The sequence below is a fragment of the Aspergillus fumigatus genome, chromosome 1 (assembly GCF_000002655.1).
Source record: "Aspergillus fumigatus Af293 chromosome 1, whole genome shotgun sequence".
Lineage (NCBI taxonomy): Eukaryota > Fungi > Ascomycota > Eurotiomycetes > Eurotiales > Aspergillaceae > Aspergillus > Aspergillus fumigatus.
Genome location: NC_007194.1, coordinates 1217799 through 1236603, shown reverse-complemented (window position 1 = coordinate 1236603; position 18805 = coordinate 1217799). Strand labels below are relative to the sequence as shown.

The 18805-nt window shown below is 53.2% G+C and overlaps 7 protein-coding genes across 7 annotated transcripts; 2 read left to right on the top strand and 5 right to left on the bottom strand.

Moving 5' to 3' along the window:
- The first annotated feature begins 971 nt into the window (after window positions 1-971).
- Window positions 972-8304, top strand: AFUA_1G04340 (guanine nucleotide exchange factor DCK1). The gene is made up of 2 exons (XM_745089.2): window positions 972-1111; window positions 1373-8304. Exon 2 carries the CDS (start codon window positions 1821-1823, stop codon window positions 8058-8060), a length of 6240 nt encoding a protein of 2079 aa, XP_750182.1. The 5' UTR covers window positions 972-1111; window positions 1373-1820; the 3' UTR covers window positions 8061-8304.
- A 46-nt stretch (window positions 8305-8350) lies between these two features.
- Window positions 8351-9469, bottom strand: AFUA_1G04330 (metallophosphatase domain-containing protein; the record flags this gene model as incomplete). Its single annotated transcript, XM_745088.1, has 1 exon — window positions 8351-9469. The coding sequence occupies one exon, from the start codon at window positions 9467-9469 to the stop codon at window positions 8351-8353; it is 1119 nt and encodes a 372-aa protein (XP_750181.1).
- A 192-nt stretch (window positions 9470-9661) lies between these two features.
- On the bottom strand, window positions 9662-10748 carry AFUA_1G04320 (40S ribosomal protein eS8; the record flags this gene model as incomplete). Its single annotated transcript, XM_745087.2, has 2 exons — window positions 10243-10748; window positions 9662-10193 (listed from the first exon to the last, which is right to left on the bottom strand). The coding sequence occupies exons 1-2, from the start codon at window positions 10314-10316 to the stop codon at window positions 9662-9664; spliced, it is 606 nt and encodes a 201-aa protein (XP_750180.1). The 5' UTR covers window positions 10317-10748.
- Window positions 10749-11003: 255 nt separating this feature from the next.
- Window positions 11004-11675, bottom strand: AFUA_1G04315 (DUF2470 domain-containing protein; the record flags this gene model as incomplete). Its single annotated transcript, XM_745086.1, has 1 exon — window positions 11004-11675. One exon carries the CDS (start codon window positions 11673-11675, stop codon window positions 11004-11006), a length of 672 nt encoding a protein of 223 aa, XP_750179.1.
- Window positions 11676-12341: 666 nt separating this feature from the next.
- Window positions 12342-13224, bottom strand: AFUA_1G04310 (uncharacterized protein; the record flags this gene model as incomplete). Its single annotated transcript, XM_745085.1, has 2 exons — window positions 12342-12955; window positions 13119-13224. The coding sequence occupies 2 exons, from the start codon at window positions 13222-13224 to the stop codon at window positions 12342-12344; spliced, it is 720 nt and encodes a 239-aa protein (XP_750178.1).
- A 1048-nt stretch (window positions 13225-14272) lies between these two features.
- On the top strand, window positions 14273-15076 carry AFUA_1G04300 (uncharacterized protein; the record flags this gene model as incomplete). Its single annotated transcript, XM_745084.1, has 1 exon — window positions 14273-15076. The coding sequence occupies one exon, from the start codon at window positions 14273-14275 to the stop codon at window positions 15074-15076; it is 804 nt and encodes a 267-aa protein (XP_750177.1).
- A 290-nt stretch (window positions 15077-15366) lies between these two features.
- On the bottom strand, window positions 15367-18733 carry AFUA_1G04290 (putative plasma membrane phosphate transporter Pho87; the record flags this gene model as incomplete). Its single annotated transcript, XM_745083.1, has 4 exons — window positions 15367-15512; window positions 15566-16343; window positions 16403-17936; window positions 17988-18733. 4 exons carry the CDS (start codon window positions 18731-18733, stop codon window positions 15367-15369), a joined length of 3204 nt encoding a protein of 1067 aa, XP_750176.1.
- Between the last annotated feature and the right edge of the window lie 72 nt (window positions 18734-18805).

Sequence of the window (18805 nt, the reverse complement as noted above, 5' to 3'; positions counted from 1 at the left end):
ACTGACTGAGAGCGTTCGCCAATGAGCTATGTTACCTTCCAATGGTTCACTCTTCTCTATCTAGCTGGGTAGTCTCCACTGGCATATACTCTGTACACAATATATCTGCCCAGGTCCATGTTTCTAGAGCGCGGTTTTCAGCAAATCTTCAGAGATCAAGTACTACGCAGACCGACGCAAATGCCAATAGGTAAATATCTTAACATTTGAAGCAATACTTCCAGGGGAGAGAAATCTATGGTGATAAGCCCATCATCGTCAAGACCTGGAACATGTTCGTTGCCCAAGTCGATCGTGTTTCAGAATAAGTCCTGGACCGCACCCAAGCCCCGGGTATCGTTTGACGATCAGCGCTACTGTTTGATCACTGGTCGGCAGAAGGGAAGCGCGCATCAAGTTCCGTATCAAGAGGCGATCATCTTAATATAGTTGTACTCAGAATCGATATCTAGATAGTGATGTATCCACTTTGTAGATACATTTCTCGGTGCAATCGGGTCTGGTTCAGGGGCCGATACGGCGCCATGGTTGGAGCAAATGGCTTGTTTTCATCCATTGGTGGCATGACGAGTAACAAAACCAGAGTCCGAGATCCATCATACAGGGCGCAGCAGATGTAATATCGTAGATTATCTAGAAGAACGTGCTAGAGACGCATGGCTTGATCGTGTCATTCTCTCAATCGCGATCGAGGGGAGAAATATAGAGACTGGGGTGGAGAGTACATGCTCAAACTCGACCCGTGATTCGAGGACAGAAAAAACATCAAGCATCAATAAACTGTGATAGTTGTAATGCAATCAGTAATACCGATGAATGAAATTAGCCTTCAAACTCGAAGAATCCAGAATCCAGAATCCAGCCTCCAAACTAGTAGATAGCAGTCCTGTAGTATCGAGTAGGTTTGTGTTCAGGCCCGTCCAGTGTGAACGATCAGCCAGTTTCCTGCCTGGGTGCCTGGACCTGGTGCAGTCGGGTCCCTTTTTCGTAGCTTCAATCTTTCTCTCCATCGTGATCGCCTCTTGACCAACCTTTCTCCCTTTTACCATCTCCCTCTCTCTTCATTCTATTAGTGAACTCTTTCTGCCGTTTCCTGCCATTCTCTTAATTGGTAAGCACCCCGCCATCTCCTTCACTCCTCTCTTCCCCCCCCCTTTGAACGGCGATTTTCTCCACATTTCTCTGGCAAGGGGAACTTGTGCTGTTCTCCACAGTGCAATATTAATGCATCCACCGCTATCAAGGGGGCCAAGGCGGAGAAATTTAAACTCAAAGGAGAGGGGAAAAGGAAAAGATGAAGAGAAAAGCAAGCAGACTGAGCTGAGCGTTTTTGCATTTCCAATGCTGATACGGAAATTGTTTACAATTTTAGGTTTCTTGTTGCGCTCCTCCTGGCTCCAGCCATCGAGACCATGATCCCCTGTCACTGACACTCTTTTTTGATTTAACGACGCACACTGACATCTTCCGTTACCTGATGTCCCTCCAGTCCTCAGATTGGGCAGATTAGCACTCCTTAAATTCTCATACGTCTACGAAAAGCCTGTGTCGATCACACACATATTCTGGTATCCAACGTGTTTGCTGTTCCGAGGAACCGCACATTCCACACCTCGTTAACCGTCGAGACATATGCCTAGAGGTGACTACTCGCATGTAGCGACCCCTCCTCATTCCTTCGATCGGGAAGATTACGTATCACACTCTCAGATACCGATCCGTTGCTCGCCTCCATCGATTGGCGCACTGCCCCTCGTTTCTCGAACGGCCGTTGAAAACCACTGCGGGGCTTGCCCTGTGTCGCTCCCTTCATAGCAGATATGCCCTGGCGGCCTCTGCCTCGGATTGCCTTCGCCGTTGCTATCTATCCTTTCCAGCCGTCGACAGCGGCCGACCTGCCGCTAGAGCTTGGCGATGAACTGTACATAATCGAGCAGGGGGGCGTCAACGGAGAATGGTGTCGTGGGTACCTGGTCGCGCCGCCGTCGATCCTGGCGGGTCTGACGAGCACCAAGGGCCAAACTCTGGAAGCGAGGGTTTTCTCCGGCATTTTCCCTCGCAATTGTGTTGAGATTCGGGAAGTGCTCGGCGATGGCGACGGGCACAAAGCGCTGACCAATGGCGATCGATTGAGTGTCGACCGAGGAGCAGATGATGATCCGGTGACGGACACCAGAAGTAGCGTCGCTTACTCGCAGGATGATGAGCATCTGGCCGGTGAGGTATCCAATGTCATCATTGCCAAGAAGGGCAAACCCTCGCAGATCTTTATCCAGAGGCTCGAGGATGGTCAGCCAAGTCCGGCCTCCATCAACCACATCATTCAGACACCTTCGCATCCTCATACGCCGGTGACGCCGGTGACGCTGACCCCTCGTGATCCAAATGCGCCCAAGCCAGCTGCCCCGGTTCCAATGCTCAAGATTGGTGACGAGACTCCTACCTCGTTGTCGGAACCGCTGGTCGACGAGATCGCCTCATGTCTGCGCGAATGGCATTCGACGAATCTCCATGAATTGTTATTGGCGCGTCAATATGACGTGGTGGAAGAGATGTACAACCTGGTCCGAGAATTGGACTTTGCGCGGCGGCAGCTGTTGCATGATGTGTTGACAGCATATGAGAAGGAGGCATTACGCCAGGAAGTTGTCTGGAAGCTTGTCCGCGGTAACAAGATGCTGGGAGGGGAGGTGATCGTGCGGGACCCGGCGCAGAGAGGCCGATTATTGACGGGTGAGGATTCGGCTGTTCAATTGACCAAGCTTCAGTCCGAAATGAGCATGTTGGACGAGAGTCCCACCCAGCACTCTGATACTGCATCGCTGCACCATCTCCTCCTCGAGGTCAATGCTGTCTCCGGCAACTCCCCAGGTCCCGTCACTCTCGCGGTGCATCTCTGCTCCCAAACCGATGGTGGCGCCCCCAAGGCCTTATCAGAGACGTACCTGCTAGATATTCCGTCCCCCGAGTCCTTCTCCAGCATGGGCCAGAGCAGCAAGTTGAAAACTCTCTTTACTGATTTGTGCGCCACGGACCTTGGGGATGGATCGGCCAACGGCCCGAAGCTATACCTTGTTGTTGAGGTTCGTGTGCCGGAGACGCCGACCGTAGGCGCCCCTCTCCAATCCAGACCCTCAGTTTCTCGGGGTAGTTCCTCGGCTGCGAAATCGCCAACTTCCGCGGGCCATCCAGGCAAGGGTAGCCTCAGAACTCGCCGCAGTATGATCTGGAGCACCAAGCCGCGGGGCCTTCAGAGCGCCGAGCCAGCAAAGGAAAGCTCCGCAGGGCCGCCCCAATCTTCGGAGAGTGCTTCCAGTACTAAAGACCGAGGTGATACGCAATCTTCAAAGTCGTCTACGACGCTGCGCACTCTTGGAGTCGGTCTGCTGGAAGTATCGCAGATCCTGCGGCAAGAGAAAGACGCCGAGCAGATTGTCAACATCTGGTCTCCCTCCTCGTGGCTTGAAGAGGGCGAGGGCCATGTGGATGGGTTTGACGACTTGGTACGCACGCTGCTCCCAAGCCCCAGCGGGAAATACGTCAGATCTGAGCGCGCGGCTCGCATACATTTACACATGTATCCATTCGTGGACTCGGATTCTGACGCCCTGGTCCGAAAGAACCCAACCATTATGCACAACGTGATCCAAACAAAGCGGATCGGCTTCTCCCAAGCGCCATCGAAACCTCGGTCCGACATTTATGTGACCATTTCTCATGCCACCTTCCCCCCTGAAGCTCTTTTGTCACATCCCCAGGCAGGCCAACTCCCGGTACCGACAAGTACGGGGCTTCGCAACCTGCAATTGACCCTCGAGGTGCGGGCGGCCTCTGGAGCCCGAGTTGAGAAATGCATTTTCCCCTCGTCCAACAACGTAGCACACACCGCCTGGCGCACTACAATTACGGAACGTGGCACGCCCTGGAACCAGACGATCTGTCTGAACGTGCCTACGGAGGACATACCAGGCGCTCATTTGATTATGAGCATTGCGGATGCTCCCGAATTTCCTTTCGCCCTGGCATGGATGCCATTGTGGGACAATCAGGCGTTCATCCGCGACGGTCCTCACTCTCTGCTGCTGCATGCGTACGACAAGCACACGTCCAGCATTGAAAATGGCAAGGGTGCCTACCTGTCCCTCCCATGGAGCTCTCTCGGCAAGAACGAATCGGCCAAGGATGAAGCGATTACCGGGCCGCTGGCCACCCTGCGCCTGGAGACGTACCTGTGCAGCACTGAATACTCGCAGGACCAGGTCATCCTGAGCTTGCTGCATTGGAAGGACCGGCCGGTAGATGAGATCTTGGATACCTTGAAGAGGGTTCTGTTTGTGCCTGAGATTGAGATCGTCAAGCAGCTGAGCAGTGTGTTTGATGCGCTATTTGGAATCCTGGTGGAAAATGCCGGAAATGAGGAGTACGAAGATCTGATATTCAACAATCTTGTGACCGTTCTTGGCATCGTCCATGACCGACGGTTCAACCTTGGCCCGCTGGTTGACCACTATGCGGACAACCAATTCAATTTCCCCTTCGCTACCCCCTGTCTGATGCGAAGCTATCTCCGCCTCCTTCAGGCTAGTGCCGATGTGCAACAGTCACGGAGCCTGCGTGCCACATTCAAGGTCGGCCGACATGTCCTCAAGTTCATCATCAATGCCAGGCAGCAGCAAAAGGCCAAGGAGGAAGGCATCGGTATCACTCGGGGGCAGTCCACTTTCAACCGGGATCTGCACACCATCTTCAAATCTCTGGAAGTCCTCATGAGGAATCCGTCACCGGCAATGGTGGGCAGCAAGACGCTTGTAGTGCAGCATTTCCACACGTGGCTGCCGGGGCTATCCAAAGTCATTAGCAAAGACGAGATCATCATGATTGCGCTCAGCTTTATGGACTCTTGCAGCGACGTCAAAGGTCTTCTGATACTGTACAAGTTGGTCCTGATCCAGCACTACACGCAGCTGGAGATATTCGAATCCGGACCAGAACGACGGACTCTGATCTCCAGTTGCATTGGCTGGCTGGAACCGTACTGGGGAGCCACCGGATCCGTCACCGACCAATATCGCGATCAGGTTCGGTTGAGTTGCGCGATCGTCGCCCAGCTTCTGAAGCAGCCAGATCCGTTCTTGTATGGCTTCATGCCTCAGATCGTCTCGTCATACTATTCAATCATACCGGATGGCGTGGAGGAGACTAGCTATCTGTCTCTTCTCTTCAGCAAGTCGTTCCCGTTCCAGGTCAAGGCCTCGAAAACCAGCCAGAAATTCGATGAGGCACTGGTCGAATTGTCGGCGATTATGGCTGCCACGGCAACGATCCCCAAGCCGAAGAAGCCGTCGCTCAAGGGCCCCGAGCTTGCGACGTTTATTTCGCAAGCGTTAGAGGTTCACAATTCCATTCTGAACTGCGAAGCATACCCTGAGAGTTGGTTCAGTGTGCATGTGTACAATCACCGAGCTACCGTAAAGAGCCTGGAATTCCTCGCTACATTACTGACTAGCAAGTTTTTGCCCGCGCCGGATGACGCGGAAAGCTTTGATACGAGGTTGTGGGAGAGCTTCTTCATGACTTTGCTCAAGGTTGTGTCCAGTGATGCACTGGCCTTGGAAACATTCCCCGAGCAGAAACGAAGGGCCGTTTGGAAGATCGCAGGCGACGTGCGTGAGCAGGGAGCCGAGCTGCTGCGCTCCAGCTGGGAGGCCATCGGTTGGGAAACGACAGATGAGGACCGGGAACTGTATGGGCTGCGCAAGCTCGGCGGTTACCAGGTTCAATATGTGCCTGGCCTCGTGGCACCGATCATCGGACTCTGCCTCAGTGTACACGAGGGATTACGGCATGTCGCAGTGGAAATCCTACGGACCATGATTCTGAGCGAATGGGGCCTGAACCAAGAGCTTTCCATCGTCGAGACGGAAATCATATCCAGCCTCGACCATCTCTTCAAAACAAAGAAGATGAACGAGAGCATTATCCAGAAGCTGTTCGTCAGCGAACTCCTCGAATACTTTGAGGGCTGCACTTCCTTGGACGAGGACCTTTCCGATGCCGTCAAAGGTCTCATCGCGACCGTCGACGAGCTTTTGGATCTGTTTGTTGCATCGCAGAGCGGCTCGATGGCCGGAAGTATGCATACATTGAGGTTGATGGAATATATGAAGGATATGGGCCGGGAAGACATCTTCATTCGTTATGTGCATGAATTAGCGAACGTACAAGCGGCGGCGGGCAACTTTACCGAAGCCGGTCTTGCCCTCCAGTTCCACGCCGATCTTTACGATTGGGACCCGAAGCGAGTGGTTCCAGAGGTCCTTGACCCTCCCTTCCCTGAGCAGACGGCTTTCGAGCGCAAGGAATCGCTGTACTTTGCCATCATCCAGCATTTCGAGGACGGCACGGCCTGGGCGCATGCGCTTGTCTGCTACAAAGAGCTCGCGGAGCAGTACGAGCACACGGTGATGGATTTTGCCAAGCTTTCGCGCGCGCAAAGCTCGATGGCCAAGATCCACGAATCCATAGCCAAGGAAGAGAAGCAGTTCCCTCGCTATTTCCGTGTGGTCTACAAGGGGCTTGGGTTCCCCCCTACCTTGAGGGACAAGCAATTTATCTTTGAGGGTGCGCCAAATGAAAGAATGGCTAGCTTTGTTGACCGGATGCAGCGAGAGCATCCTGCGGCGCAGATTGTCTCTTCTGGCGAGGTGCAAGACTACGAGGGTCAATTTTTGCAGATCACCTCTGTCAGCGCGCACCGGGACATGACGCATCCGGTCTACCAACGGTCGAGAATTCCACTGGCTGTCAGGGATCATCTTTTGATCTCGGAACCGTCTCAGTTCTCCTCGACGTTGAAGAGACACGTCCAGGGCACGGATGTGCGAGAGCAATGGGTTGAAAAGACGATCTTTACGACCGCCGAGCCCTTCCCGAACATTCTCCGCCGGAGTGAGATTGTCGCCGTGGAGGAGGTTGCGTTGTCGCCGCTGCAGACGGCTGTCGAGCGAACGTGGCGTAAAACGCAGGAACTGTCGTTGCTTGAGCGACGAGCTGCCTCAGGCGAGGATCAGGGCCTGTCCAGTCTGACAGAGGCGCTGCAGCAGCTACTTGACCTCAACTCTCCTTCGGCCAGCTGCGTGGCCCTCTACCGTCAATTCCTGGCGGAAGTTGACGAAGACGACACTGAAAAGGTGGAGGAGTCGACCGACCCAATGAAGAATGCTCTGGCCGTGGCCCTCATGGACCATGCCTTGGCCATTAAGCATGCTCTTGCGTTGTATGCCCGACCGGCGCACCAGGCCACACAAGCCGAACTCATGCGTCAATTCGAGGAAGCTTTTGCCCCGGAACTCGTCTCTCTCAATCCTGTGGTGGCCGAGAGCCCGGCAACTCAACGGCAGTCTCCGGTTTCCGCAGAAAACCGGCAAAAGCAGTCGCAGTCGCGCTCTATCAGTCCCCGCAACCACGTTCGCAAGCCTTCGGAGAAACCATCCGTCAGCCAACGGATCAGCATTATGAACCCTTTCAAACGAGCGAACCACGCACCAAACGGGTCAGTAGCCACCGTGATTGACATGAAGACGGAGGGGAAAGACCATGACGATGATACTGCAACAATCTACAGTCGAACCACCGCTCAGTCCGGGACGACCCATACAAAACGCCGGAGCTTCTTTGGGGAAATGGTCCACAAGCACGGCTCATCCATTGCAGCCTCTACGGAAGACGTACAAGAACAGCTATCGAGAAGCGGTTCACGCTCGCAGGACAACCGCAGTCGGAGCGGGTCCCAACACCACGGGCCGTCTGGGGACGATTCTATTTCCAGCATCAAGGGGGGCGGGGTGGCCAAAGCCACTTCTGTCAGAGACAACCACTCGGTGCGGTCTTCTGACCGCAGTCAGGTCGGATCCCCCGGCGGCCATTCATATAGCCAGTCTCACAGCGGAGGCGTCCGCGACTCTGTGATGAAAAGGTTGAGCCTTTTCAAGGGAGTGGGTCGCAAGACCAGTCGTTTGGAGATCCGACCCGAGACGAACGGCGTTCTTCGTGAAGAATAATCAATCCCTATCATAATGTCTAGACATTCCTCCTCTCATTTACGCCTGTCAGTTATATGCATCTGCACATGAGCAGCTAAACATGCATTGAGCGTTCTTTGACGCAGCTGAGATCATTCTTTCTACCTTTTCTACATGGATATACTTGTTTTCGTCTTTTTTATTTTTTATTTTTATTTTTTTTATTGTCATGATTGATACCTTCCCTAGATACCTCTGCAATTTTAGCAAATCATGGATTTTTTCTTGGCTGCTTTAGAAAAACAACTGTACCCGTAGATATACGTAGGTCAGGAAGAAACCGGTAAATCCAAGTCCACCACCCACGGCGCATTCACTGCCTTATACCGCTCATTCAGCACACTGGCATTGACAAACAGCGTTTCCTCCCCGAACCGTAGCGGACACCCGGAGTCCGCGCTAACATCCACATACGCCCCGCGCTCCTCGCGTACCTTGTCGGGATCGCACACCACCTTCGTCCCTCCCAGCGTCATATCTGGCCCCCACTCCCCTCGCAGCGCACCATACCCCTCGTGGATATGCCCAAAGACATGCACCCGCGGCCGCGCCCGCTTCACAGCAGCAAACAACCCCTCGCAGCCTACACTCCCGCCGTGAACGACGGTATCAAGCACCCCGGCCGGCGGACCATGCGTGATCATGATATCCACTGATGGGAAGTCGGGCACCACCCCGTCCGGGGCATCCGCGCCGGCAGAACTTAAAGCCGAAGAAGCTGTAGTGTCCTCGGGCAGGGGATTAAATCTATCCCTGCCCCGGGGATACGCAAACGCCCAGCTGCAAAATGCAGGCGTATACGGCGACGCAAACACCCTCAACTCCGCCCCTGTGCTCAGGCTAAAACAGTGCACGCCCTCGTCCAAGTAGCGTATCCCTGCGTCGTACGCTTCGGGACCGCAATAGAGTTGTTTTATGGCGGCCGGATCCTCGCGTCCGGAACGGGTTTTGAAACTGCTTGGAGGGAGGGCGGCGTAGTAAGCCTCGTCGAGGGTGATGTCATGATTGCCGGCGATGATGAGTTTGAGCTCTGCGGGGTGGCATTTGAGGGTTGCTACGGTGGTTGCATGTTCTTGGTAGCTACCGATTGTTGTGAGGTCGCCGGAGTGGATGAGGATGTGCGCTTCTGGGAGGGGGTGCCGGTAGGGGTGCGGGGAGGGAGGCGGGTGAGGGGACGTGTTGTGGGTGTCTGATATCAAGAGGAGGCGGGTTTTTATTGTTTTGTTGCCCATGACTGTCGTCAGTGGATAGTTGAGGAGTGTAGAAAGTTGAATATGGTTGTTGTAGTTTCCAAGTGCACGCACGGGCGGAGTCGAGTTGATGATTCCGGTCGCCTGGCCCTGGTCGGTGTACGTCAGATGGAAAAGAAGTTCTACTGGACTGACCATCAACTCTTTGGAAAAAGAAAAAGAAAAAAAGAAAAACGTAAGGATCATCCCATTGATTGACAGCTCAGAGCTCTACAGACATTGCATATGCCGATGCCCAGATCATGATATTTTCTGGAAAACATTGCTGAAACTCCGAAACCACCCTTTTACACGACACGCAAGCGCAATACCCCAAATAAATTTTTCCTTTTACTTGCGGATAGCACGCTGGTAGAAAGCCAGCTCCTCACCCTCCAGGATGTAACCGTCGACACGACCGCTCTGGCCAGGGCGGGAGGCGATGACGGCGTACAGACGACCGGACTCAAACTGCTTCTCGATGGCGGGCTCAACCTTGCCGTGGTCGGCGAAGCGAGCAGCCTGCTTCTTCACGACGCTGTTGCTCTTCTTCTCGGTGGTGGTCTCGGCGGTCTTCTGCTGGCGTCTCCGGCCGATGGGCTGGCCGTAGTGAGCCTCGTACCATTGTCTGAAGGGAGCGGCATCAATCTGAACGACGGCGGACTTGGTCAGGGTGTTGGTGCGGACCAGTTCGTTGTTGGAGGGGTGGTAGGCCACAACGATGACACGGGTCTTGCGGGAGATGCCCTCGGAACCCCACGAGAAGTTGCCCGACTCGAGACGGAGGGCACGGAACTTGCGGTTACCACCACGGGTGCGGACCAGGTGGATTCTCTTAGCACCAATACGGGTGTTGGCAGGCTGGCGACCCTTCTCGAACGCCCTGCGGTATTGTCAGAGATGTCAGAAAAAGGATGACTCGGGGGTCATACCTCTTCTTGCGGTAGGTGGCCCTCTTCGCACCGGTGGCCGAACGCTTGTGGCGGGAGTCGCGTGAGATACCCATGTTTGCGGTTGATGTAGGGAACTATCGTATCCAGTCAGCCAGGCAATTCGTCTCCTGTGTCTGCCTTCAATTTCTTCCGTTCGTTTCGTCGAAGTCCCAAGTCCTGATATCGAGTGCTTCGCAAAGGTGTCGTCACACGAAACAGTGTCCAACCAACCAGTCGTAACCAGCAGTCGTCAACCAAGCAAGCGGTAGGATAAAAATAAAACAAATCAAGATCGCTGTCCTTGATTCCTTGATGAATCCGTTGTCTCCTGGTTGTCGCCCTTTTCCGACTCAATTTGACCGCAAATCACCGACGAATGTTCACGATGCACCGACGACCGAAGCCGGAAGAAATTGAAAGACAGGATGCAAGCAAGCAACAGGTTGAAACTCACCTCTAACTCTGCAGCCCTTCACCAGGAACGCAGCGGGCAAGGGTCGTTGGGTTGTCGTGGAGTTGATGTTGCTGGTCGTCGACGCTCGGGAATTTCGCAGTGTGGCTCACTGGCTCTTGGCTCGCTTGTCGATTCTTGCCCTACCCCAAAGTGCGCGCTAGCCCAAAGGGGTTGTCACGTGATACACCACTGCTCCACCCGCCAGAAACAAGTACTACTCTGTAGAGATCTCCTCCGTAGGAGAGAATGAATTATGGTCGAATGATGATAACCTACGATAACATCGAGTGCACTATGGTGGTATCGATTAATCCCTCATCCGCTCCCTCTTCATCCGCTCCTCCCTCACCATCTCATCAAACCGCCGCCACGCCGGAAACCCTTCCACGAAATTCGACACAATCCACACAACCCACAACCCAGACGCAAACCGCACCCCATGCGGCCTCAACCTCTTAACCGCCAACAGCGTCGCCTCCACCAAATGCGAGCCTAGCAATAAGCCAACCACCACCGGTGCAACATCGTAGCAGAACCGCGTAAACACCGGATACCGGTCTAAGCCCACCGTCTCGTAGAACGCACTCCCCGGCAGGAAATTGCTCCGCCGACCAAACACCACCAGCGTAGCGACCACCAGGACTAGCGAGACGACCTGGAGCCCCTGCGGGGGCCGGTACTCGGCGATGGTAATGTCGGAGAGGCCGAGGCGCTGCAGAGAGTCCTTGTGCATGGCGACGACGCGGGCGCGGGTTTCGGCAAGGGAGGTCATGGGTGGGTTAATGGGAACGCTGTAGCGAGTTCCCTTTGCGGTGATGAGGAGGTCCGAGTGGGAGATGTCTTGAAGGATGGCGGGATGGGCAAAGTGGGCGGAGACGCCGCAGTAGGCGCGTAGGTAGAGAGAGAGCGAGTCGGCATGGCTGGTGTTCATATGCTTGATGATGAAGGATTTGGTGGGTGCATTTGCATTGGTTGCCATGTCGTCTCTCCCAAACTGAGCGCGGTGGATGAGATGTCGAGTGTTGATGGGTGACTCCTTATCTTGTATCCCCAAGAGGTGATCAGCCACGTGCCTCGGCTGAGATTAACTGCTGTTGATTCACCATGTGTAGCACTTACCCAGATCAGGTCGGATATCTGCACAGGTTGCACCGTTAACAAGCTTCAGAGAGTCCGGTTGCGATAGATGTCTGGTTAATTGATGTTGACAGCTGTTGCATGATGCGATCCCAATATATATCACGTGAGCTATGAGCGTCTGAGGTATATCTCAAGACTCGAACCGTAGTATAGCTTCATGTGTGAACATTTAATCTTCTTAAATTCCTTCTGTGGTATTCGAGCTGACGAAGCAATCATTATATCCATAGACAGAGGATTATTGATTCCAGTGATCGCCCGTCCTACGTCTGTACTTGACAAGCATGACTCTGGAAGATGTTGCAATCCCATACTTTATTAAATTGACGCATACGCTAAGATATCCCAAACATCCAGTGACACCAGTTCAACACAAGGATCACGCTGAGTATATAAAAGGGTAACCAGACTCTATTGACAACATGACAAGATAAAGCTGTTCAATCGTGACGAATCATCATGGCTCGTGAGGATGACAGGGCAGTATGGCTGCCAGGCAAGAACATTATGCACTGCATCGAGGGTCAACTCCTATTCGAATTGAGCGGGTGAACGGAATGTCAGGTGGCAACAAGGGAGTAACATACATCAAAGCCAGAGTCAGATCACCGTGGATATGAGCCTTGAGCTCGACCTCGATCTCGAGATTCAGCTCCAACTTGAGCTTCATCCCTTCTTCGTCGTCCAGACTCGACCCCTGCTTCTCCTGCGGTATCACGTTCATTGATCCGTTCTGAGAGAGGGACTGGTTGCCGCCGGCAGGTTGGTATGGCTGCATTGCCTTGCCAGAGGCGACTTGGTTGTCGTAGTCTTCATCCTCGTCATCGTATTCATCAGAGTAATAGTCATCTTCGTCGGAGTAGTCCTCGTCATCTGCTTCTTCTACGGCGTCTGGTTGTCTGCTTCGTTGTTGTTGTTGTTGGCGCTGACGATGTTTCACCTGATTCTTGGGATCCTCTGCTTCTGCTTCATCACCGGAGACCTCGTAGTCATCGGTTTCGTAGTCTTCGTCGGAGTAGTCGTCCGAGTAGTCATCTGAATAATCGTCTTGCTGGAGGATGGGCTCTTTTTGCTGTTCTTTTGTTTTCTCTGCGGTGGCCATCTTGTATATTTTCGAGGCTGGAGAGGTATATAGTTACTGTCAAGTATATAGTCACAATCAAGAAAGTCAAGGTGGAAACAGAATAAAAAGCAGAATCGAATGACTTAATCAACAGTTAAAAGAAAGAAGCAAAGCCGTATGTTAACTCTAACAAACCAGTCTACGCATAGACAAGCCTACACCACACATCGTCGTCATCATCATCATAAGGATAAGGCGGCGATACTTGATCGGAGCGGAGAAGCCACCTACGCGATGGAGCCGGGCCCTTGGATGTGCCGCGCATGACGTTACGGCATTATTATCCTGTCGGGTTCAAAACATCATTGGATACTACAGACTCAGTATAATTATGACTGACTGGTACAGGTCATAGGTACTGATGATTATACTGACGGATTTGATGGAAACGCCCGAAACATTGTATTGTTGATTATGGATGGATGATGGATAGGATACATGTACCAGCTATGGAACCACTATTGAGAACTTCTCCCCGTGCCTTAGTAAGCCGTGTTTACAGCGTTTGCACCCTGTTCCGTGACAGTTCTTTAATGTGATATGAGAGGGATCCGCCCACTCTTCTGTATACCCATCCGCTTGTATTGATGTATCCATGGACCAGGAAAGGTCAAACGTGCTATGACCGCAGAAGAATCTTCGTGTGCTCGGTACCATTCAATTTGTACTGTTGGTTCAAGAATATTCATGACTAAGTTTTCCGTCAATTTCTCTCTATGGTAACAGAGGTATACCTAGGATACGTACCTCTGCACCACAGTTGATGTATCCTGACGTCGGATGGCGTCATTATACACTTCGTTTTTCCCTCCCTAATATAAAAATGATAGCACCAAGTGGAGCCGGCAGCCACGCTATCTCGTGCCAAAATTCTCCGAGCGGCTCGCTATTGATTCGCTTGACTTTATCCATCCCTGACATCTGGCGCTACTCCAGCCACTATGACTAGCTTGGACTTGGACTGGAGTAACGAGTATGGAGTACGCTATGTCGTACAGCCCCTGCCACCCAGACGTCATACTGAACCATCACTTGTTTATCCTCTGTATCCAGATGGCGTGTATGTGTGTATGTGTGTAATGTAGGATAGTATCCAATCTACCTCCGGCCAAGATGACGCCGAACCCAGTCTCTCTACCTGTCATGTCCAGCAACTGACGTACGAGGCGGACTGCCCGGTTTCCCACAGTTATCCACTGTCCCAATCATCTCTTCCATATAAACGACTCCTAGACCAAGGCAAGACCAAGAGTATAAACACTGTTGCCCCCTCCATCTTCCCATCATTCTAGTCTCTTTTTCTTTCTTCCACCATGTCCGATCAGGAAAACAACAGCCGTCCCTCAAGTCCGACTCCGAACCCAACCCAGACAGAAGAGGGTGCCCCTCCAACACCTAAGACAGATACCCAGACCCCGACAAAGAAGCCTCCAAAGCTAGGAAAGAAGAAACAGCAGCAGCAGCAGGAGTCTAAGCCTCAGCCTGAACCTGAACCAGCAGAGCCAGAGCAACAAGAAGAAAACGAAGAGAATCCTCCCGACAACACCAAGGAAGATCCTCGGCCTCAACGAGATACCCACGACGTCAGCGCCAACGGCGAAGCCACAGAAGAAGACCAGGAGCCAGAACAACCACAACCACAACAAGAACAACCCCGCCCCCGCAGAAGAAAGCCTCAACCGCAGAGATACCGCCCCGACTCAGACACAGAAAGCATCCCCCGCCCGGAAATGGACAACAACACCGCAATGGAGAAGCCCCGCCGCCGTCGCCAGCGTCCCCAGATGCAACAACAACAACAGCAACAGGACGGCGGCCCATTGGGCGGGCTCGGTGGTGTGAACCAGGTCGGTGATCTCGTCCAGAATACCGCAGGCAACGCGGTGAACGGTGTGACGGGGTCAGCGGGCAAAGCCGTGGGCGGGCTGCTGGGTGGAAACAAAGGGGAGAAAGAGGATGGGGGCCGAGACGAGCAGTTGCGGCTAAGGCTGGATCTGAATCTGGATATTGAGGTGCAGCTCAAGGCGAAGATTCATGGTGATTTGACGCTGGGATTATTGTATGTCTTTTTTCGCCTTTTCCCTTACCCTGATGGTATGATAAAGTGTGGGTGCTAACATGTGTCTAGGAACTGATTTCTTCTCGTTTTCTTCATTTCCTCTAAGTAGTTGCCGACGCAAAACTAGACTGTGATGTATGGTATTGTCTCGTCTTGACTTGACTTGGTTGATTTGCTTCGCTGGAGCTGTTATGTTTCTATCCTATCCATATATTCAGCTGCGTGCAGTTAGCTTAGCTTCTATACCACATGGCACTCATGACTAATGACATTACATGACCACTGACTATCCAAGAAGCAACCGTGTAAATGACTCTAAACTATCTGTATGCATACCATCTGAACTTCCTACAACCCCGCAATATACATCAATCCATACCCAATCGTCACAATCACCGCCCACGACATCAAACTGGCGGGGATACCGCGAGTGAAGAAATGTCGCACGTGGAGGTACCGTTGACCCGTCTGCGGGACCTCGGTCATGATAGCAGCTGTACATGTTAGCTAACATTATCAACTGAGGGAGGAGGTTACAAGGGCCTACTCATATTGGGAAACCCGCTGGTCGGCAACGCCATAGCCACCGAACACATCAATGCACTTGCCATCACCAGAAGGTTCGGATGCGGGTCGTCCATGCCCACGCCAATCTGGCGCACTAGCGGCAGCATGATCAGTGCTGCAACCGTATGCGAGATAAATGTCGCCATGACCAGGATCAGCGCCGAAAACACGAGCAGAACTCCGTACAGATTGAAGTGGTCGACGCGCGCCGTGATCGCCTTGGCGATCGTGTGCAGCAGCCCGGACGAGGTCACAGCTTTGCCAAGACACAGACCCCCAGCCGCGAGGATGATGATCGTCCACAAGAAGTTGTTGAAGTCTTCCTTGTTCAGGATCCCCGTGCCAAAGAACAGCACCATCGGGATGATGGCGATCACCCCCATATCCCCAAAGACGTGCTCGAGCTGATGGCTGACACACCACAGCCCGATGGTGGACAGCGTCACAATCGTGACAAAGTACTGCACTCCCGAGAATTGGTCCTTGACCGGTCTAATCGGCACAATGGTCGTGTCCCGGCCGGGTTTGAACGTTGCCAGTAAGAGCAGCCAAATCAAAAGAATCGAAATGATGCAGACTGGCAGAGAAATAAAGAACCAGGTTCCCCAGCTGATACTCGGGTACATGTTCTGCAGCGCAATGATATTCTGGGGCGACGCTATCGGCGACGCGGCGCCTCCAACATTAGCAGCCAGCGCAATACCCAGCACGAGGGCCTTGGCAAAGTTGGAATCAGGAGGAAGATTACGCAGTAGGGGCTGAGAGGTTAGCATGTTCCAAGACAAAAAAAAATCCTTTCCTGGAAAAGGAGACCTACTTGAATAATGGAGTAGCAAAGGACAGGCGAGGCCACATTGCTGATCCACATACTAAGGAACATGCTCACAAACATGTTCGTCAGCAGAACTACTTTGGGATTGGATCCGGCTCTGCTCAGCACATACATGGCCATCCGCCGAGCAATGTCGTACTTGGACAACGCAGCGGCGATGGTGAAGCCGCCCAGTAGGAGCATGATCACCGGCGTCCACATCGCACTGAAAGCCGCGCCAGTGGCGTCCTTCGGGCCCAGACGGTGGTAAGGCTTGTCCGCAGACTTCATAATGCGCAACATGACAACCAGGAAGGGTATCAAGAGGGACGTCACAAAGAGGGGAATAACCTCCGTGGCCCATAACAGACTGACAAACACAAGCATGGCCAAACAGTTCTGCTGCTCCGGTTTATCCATAATCGGAGCATAGAGCAAGATGATAAACACCGCCAGGATGACGATCAGAGTCCCGAAACTCAAGCTGCAGAGCCACTCGGGCACGCTATAGCGACCAAACGGCGTCTTGATCTCTTTGGCAGCAGCCTCCTGCTCATCGCCCTGTCGTCGTGCGGTGGCTGGGTCCTCATCCATTCCCAGCAGTGTCCGACGAATGCCAACATTCGCAGCCTGGGCCTTGCGCTCGATACCGATCATCTCTCGCCAGACTGTATTACGCTCCCAGACAACGTGCTCTCTGAGATGCAACCGCAGCTCCCGCTTGGCCAGCGCCAGGTCGCCACCCGTAATCAAGTCCGCGTAGAGCTGCTCGACCCGGCCGATCACGTCATCGATCTTCTTCATGGTCGAATCTGTAAACGGATACGCTGGAGAAACGGTGGAGCTCATGTACTCGCGCCGCAAATTGCAGTCGAGGATCTTGTCGAACTTCTTCAACGCCTTGGAGAACCCGGTCTTGTTCAGCTGGATGTACGACTTGAGCCCGCACAGCGAGACATAGGCATTCACGGCCCGCTGCCGCAGCGACAAGCCCTCGTTGTACAATTCCAAAAACCCTGGATCTTTGCAATGCTCATCATGTCCGCCGCTCCCTCGTCGATCAAACCCCAAAATCCTCGAGTCAGCCATGAATCTCGAATCGCTCAGGTCCGAGCGCGACCGACCCGATGACGGAACCCCTCCCTGCCCGGTCGGCGGGTGATGCTCGTCATCGCTATCCGCTGCATCATCGTCATCTTCTGTCTCCTCCTCCGCATAATCGCGGTACGAGCCGCTCGTGCGCGGGCGTGAGTTTGAGCTCATCCTCCGCGACTTGATCATAGCGTCACTCATGGGGTCCACGTCAGCCCCGTCCGTCTTGGACGAGTACTCCTCCGTATCGCGAACAACATCCTCCACCTCCTTGAGTATTTCGGACTCCTTGACTTCGTAGAAACTGCATATCTTCTCGAGCTCCGCGTTCAGAGCCCGCCGGAACACCGCCTCGGGCGTAGGTGTCTCGCTTAATAGCGGTGCGGACTCGACATCTGACTGTGCCTGTCCGTTTGCTTTCCGAGCTTGCTGCTCGAGAGAATATATCCTGTACGCATTAGCATTAGCTGGAGCAATATACTAGAGTGCAACAACTCACAATTTCTTCAAATTACTATACGCAATGTAGTAAGCACTCCAATCCGGCACCGCATTGAACTGAATACTGTGCGAGAACTTCATCTTTGCTGTCCTTTGTCCCCGTGCACTTTCTTTTGGGGATTGTCGACGCCGGAGAGCCTCTGCCCAAAAGCGGACCCTGGGGTTGTTCGCTCTGTGGTCTTGACCGCTCTTTTCACCCGGCGGCGTGTATTTCTCGCTCTCCTGTACTTGTTCGTGCGAGTCCGACTCGAGGGAAACAAAATGGTTGGAGCTAGTGCGTTCGCGTGTTACAAGCGGGTAGCGATTGCGGGTGTGGAACTCTTCGAGCTCGAAGCTTTGATCGTGGCCGTCGTGTTCGAGTTCTTGTTCGTAGGCACCAGTCGCAGATGCGATGCGTGCCACGGTGCGCCCAACAGCATTCGACGGCACGGTTTCGACTGGCAAAGAATTTTGGGAAAAAAAAAGAACAGACTCCGAAGTTGCGACTCGACCTATTGATAATACGTCGTTAGTGGTAGGTGAACTGGAGCTGGGAGCTGGACTGCGGCGTCTGGGCTGGGGCGGGTCCCCGCAGAGCTGCTGTGCGGGTGATATGAGTGGTTGCCTCGTTGGACGAAGGACAAAGCGGCATGGAGGTTGAAGGATTGGGGCGTTGGAGTCCGTTTGTGGTGTGCGAGCATCACTTTGTAAAGATGAGAAGGCCAAATGAAGAAATTGTGAGGATAATGCTGGTCGATAGTACATAGAATAACGACTACGTTTAGGCTGCCAGGGGGTGCCTTGCAGCAAGACTCAGAAGTTGTCTGAATTGGGGAT

Bases quoted from the DNA above. Each gene is read 5' to 3' on its own strand.
- AFUA_1G04340 (XM_745089.2), top strand. From the start codon at position 1,821: ATGCCCTGGCGGCCTCTGCCTCGGATTGCCTTCGCCGTTGCTATCTAT.